Source organism: Lactuca virosa, chromosome 8 (assembly GCF_052849685.1).
Source record: "Lactuca virosa cultivar CGN04683 chromosome 8, Lactuca_virosa_CGN04683_v6, whole genome shotgun sequence".
NCBI lineage: Eukaryota > Viridiplantae > Streptophyta > Magnoliopsida > Asterales > Asteraceae > Lactuca > Lactuca virosa.
The window spans coordinates 9,843,847-9,848,419 of record NC_136433.1 but is presented as its reverse complement, the minus strand read 5'-3'; the positions used below and the strand labels follow the sequence as shown (position 1 = coordinate 9,848,419).

The following is a 4,573-nucleotide window of genomic DNA, read 5'->3' as shown; positions in this document are numbered from 1 at the left end:
AATTTATGAGATGAAACATGGATTTCATCACTAGAAAAGGGATTGAAACACAATAGAAGTGAAGAATCACTTACATTTTGAAGATCCTTGAGCAAACTCAAAAATTGTAGAGAGAGAGAGAGAGAGTAGAGAGAGAAAGTCCTTTGAGTGCTTAAAGCTTGAAATGAAGGCCACTCATCCTTTATATAGGGGTGAGTTTTCGGCCAAGGGGTGGAGTGGGGGGGTTTATGGCCGTAAACTTGAGTTTGCGGCCGTAAACTCCTCTCGAAGGGGTGTTTGGCCCGGATGCTACGCTTTGACTTGGAAAGACTCATTCTTGGACCCAAACTTCGATTGTACTGAGTTCGAAATATTTAATTAGACCCGAGGTATAGCTGACAAAAGCAGAAATAAATTCTGAATTGATTTATTTTTAACGGTTGAACGAAAGAAATTTCGGGTTGTCACAAATTCTTACAGAAACAAAAGGTTAGTTTCAGGCTACTTAGAGATGAGGTTAAAGAGAAATTTGGTATAGATGTGAGTATGGGACAGTGTAGAAGAGAAAAGAAGTATGCAATTGAACTGATTGAAGGAACACTAGTGGAGCACTATGCAAAGTTGTGGTCATATGGTGAGGAGATTAGAAGATCAAATCCAGGATCAACAGTCAAAATTGATGTCAATTCTATGCCAGATGGTAAGAATTATTTTAGCAATTTTTACTTGTGTTTTGATGGGCTTAAGCAAGGGTGGAGAGGGAGTTGCAGAAGGGTTATAAATTTAGATGGATGTTTCTTAAAGGGCTTATGTACTGGAGAGCTAATATGTGTTGTAGGAAGAGATGCCAATAATCACATATTTCCAATTACATGGGCAGTTGTCTATGTAGAGAACAAAGAAAATTGGAAATGGTTTTTGCAAAAACCTTAGAGATGACCTTCAACTGGATAATGGTTTTGGTATAACATTAATGTCAAATCAGCATAATGTAAGCTATTTTACTTCCTAATTTTTAAAATTCTAGTCTCATTTTATCTAACATGTTACCATTGTTGCACAGGGGCTGTTAGAGGCTGTGAAGGAAATATTGCCTACTGTTGAACATAGGCAATGTGCAAGGCATATTGTTGCCAACTTTAGGAAAAGATTCAGTGGTGTGCATTATGAAACCATGTTTTGGAAGGCAAGCAAGGCATCCACTGAGCCTTTATTCAATGATGCCATGAAGGAGATTGAAGTGCTTAACCCTGCAGCCTTTGCTTATCTTATGGAAACAAACCCCAAATCTTGGAGTAGAGCATTTTTTTCAAGAGGGAAAGATGTGTGATGCAGTGGAGAATAGATTATCTGAGAGCTTCAACAGTGTCATAAGGGATGCTAGGAAAAAGCCAATCATCACCATGTTAGAGGAGATTAGATTGTATGTTATGGAGAGAATATACAATCTAAAGATTAAAGGTAGTTCATGGCCTGATTACAAGCCTTGTCCACCAATTACACTCCTACTGAATCAATTAAAAAAAAGCTCAAAGGTACTTTCTAATCTTTAAACTCATAATTGCATGTAATTACTTATGTTATGTCTACATTAGGTATTGGCAGGTTTTACCAAGTGGTCTAAACCAATTTGAAACAAGAAACTTGGCTGAGTCCTATGCTGTTGACCTGGACAAGAAGACTTGTAGTTGTAGAGTGTGGCAACTTAATGGGTATGGATGTGTGCATTAAGTTGCAACTATATTATTTCTCAGTAGAGATGTTGGTGGTTATGTGGATACAATGTTCTATGGATCAGTCTACAAGAATACCTATAAGTATCTAATTCAGGGGATGAATGATAATAATATGTGGCCACCTACTGACTTCATACAACCTCTTCCACCAATGAAGAAAAGAATGTCAGGTAGACCAAAGGTTAACAGAAGAAGAGATGCATCAGAGAAGCTCCCAAGGCACAATGTGTCTAAGGAAGGGAAAAAAATATCATGCAGTGTGTGTAAAAATGTGGGGCATAACAAGGTCACATGTCCTCAAGTTGAAAGACCTCAAGTGCAAAAACCTGAAGTTGGTAAGAGGCCAAAACTAAATGTTAAAAAAAGGTAAACATGTGTCAATGAAAATGGTGAAGGAGCAGGAGGTGTCAATGAAAATGATGTTGATGTAGGAAGTTGTGGAACAAAATCAGTGCATGAAGGGAAAAAGGGTGAAGGAGCAGAAGGTATTGGTGCGGGAAGGAGATGTAAAAGAAAGAAATCAGAGAGAATCATAAAGATGAAACTTGCTAAGAGGGTGAAGGGCAAAGATGGGAAATGAGATACCAGTGAAAACTCATTGGAGCTTAATGATTAGGATCTTATTTCGTTTAAGTTGTTATCTTTTAACTTGGTTGTGTTTGGTTGGATTTAATTGTTAAGTTTGGAATTGGGTTGTAGTAGGTTATTAAGTTTGGAATTGGACAAGTTGTTATGTTTTAACTTGGTTGTGTTTTAACTGACTTTGTTTATTAGAGGAATTTGGTGTGTTTAAAAAGTGGTCCAATAATTAGCTTCTTCATAATTCGTTCATACAAAACACATCAAAGTACATTACAAGTTACATAACAAGTGGTCCAATACTTTGGTTGCTCATAATTCGTGCATACAAAACACATCAAAGTACATTACAAGTTAAACATCCAAACCAAAAGAAAGTACAATACAAGTTAAACCCAATTGACCTTCATTACAACTTGTACATGATTAAACATAAAAAAATACCCAACTACATATTAGGTAAACCTTCAACTTAAAGACCTCATTTTGAAGCTTTTTGTTCGACTTAAACAACCCATTTATGATCACACCTTCATTATGGCAGTGCATTTCATCAACCCAAGCTATAAAACCTGAATGAGCAGCATGATTCCAACTATTTGCTTGAATTAATACATCTTAAAAAAACTAGGGTTAAAATCAGAAATTGAATAAATGGTAAATTACCTTTTTGGGGCATGCATAAAAGGGCCTTCCTGGGTTATTGGTAGTACGTGATGTTCTTATTATACCCTCAGCTCCACATCCACATTCCATGTTCTTCATTATGTATCTTCACATTGGAGAGTATTTGAATAAGAAAACAATGTGATAGAATGAAACAACTTGGTATATATGAAAGGGTAGTATGTGTAAAAGACTATATTACCCCCACTGTGCAAGGCACGTGGGGTCCCTAACATCCCCACTTTTTCCTTATTCCCATTACTATTGCACTTTCAACGGATTATTCAATGAAAATTAACAAGTAATTAAGATTATAAACAATGAACAAAGAGCATCATCTAAGTTTACAAAATGCCTATCATTTAGACAGGTCTTTCATTAGGCATTGGATTTCACTTACAAAATGTCTATCATTTAGAGAGGTCTTTTACATATTTCGCCAAAAAAAACACAAATAAAAAAAAACACATACACTACATACTAATAACCTTCTTAACCACGAACCACCTTAGCTGCGAATCAACCCATCACCCAAGATTAACAACGAAATGGAGTACAACCACCAGCAACAAGAGCATCCCCACCATCATGTCACCCATAACAACACCAACAACTTTAAACTTCTGATCATGGTCATCCAGCTTGTGCTGGAGACTGATGTGGTCGATCCTGCAAACGATATACTCCTGTCCAATCTGCTCCTTCAACCTTTTCATTTTAGTTTGGTTTTCTGTAATCTTCGGACCACAATCACAGAAGATTGAGTGGAGCACATTGCAGTTGATGTCTTCACCAGAATTTAAAGAGTCGGGTGAAGGTGGTGGAGCCGACATTGTTGCTTTTTAAGGGTTCTTCCAAATGATTGTTTGACCCAATATGGTAAACAAGTTTGAGAATTGTTTTACTTCAAACCCCACATGCGTATGTCCCCTTATAATTCGAGACTTGTGCCTGGGACTCAATTGAATCGACAGTGTCAGGTTGTTGGGGTGTTGGTGGAAATGAAAGACGGTAACTACTCTTTGCATGTGTCAGCTTCTGTGTCATCGAGTCAACTCGGTATTGACTCAATGGGTTAACTCATATGTATACATGGCAAGTGACGAGGCAAGTGACGAGACAGGTTAACCTGCTAAAATGGGTAAGATGACTTTCCCAATCGGTAAATCACATGTTTATGCCCTTAAAATGCAAAAAATAGTCACGAGGGACCATTTAAACCATTATGCGTAACTTTGTTTCAGTCATTGATGCTATTTTTGTAACAATACAAATTATATATATACTAGGTGAATGCCCGCACGTTGCATAGAAACACCTATATAGTTGAAATCTTTATAAATATATGGTTTTTTAAATGTATCAATAACGTTGTTGTTAAATTTGATATAATACTTCGTATATTAATTTGATATAATATATTGATTATTTTGAATTATATGATAATATATACATCTATTATAACTGCATAATCTCAACCGTTTGAATGGCTTCTATCCGCGAGTTACTCATGAATAAAATTAAATATAACATATAGTTTAATGTTAGTTATAGTTGTTGTCATTGTTAATTAATTTTTTTTATTTTTATTTGCTTAACGTTTTAATTTCTAT

The 4,573-nt window shown here is 36.0% G+C and overlaps 1 protein-coding gene across 1 annotated transcript; it reads left to right on the top strand.

Moving 5' to 3' along the window:
- The first annotated feature begins 525 nt into the window (after positions 1-525).
- LOC145130078 (uncharacterized) lies at positions 526-2,295 on the top strand. Its single transcript, XM_079064936.1, has 7 exons — positions 526-753; positions 872-970; positions 1,043-1,165; positions 1,236-1,514; positions 1,585-1,691; positions 1,734-2,050; positions 2,111-2,295. The coding sequence occupies exons 1-7, from the start codon at positions 526-528 to the stop codon at positions 2,293-2,295; spliced, it is 1,338 nt and encodes a 445-aa protein (XP_078921062.1).
- The last annotated feature ends 2,278 nt before the right edge of the window (positions 2,296-4,573 follow it).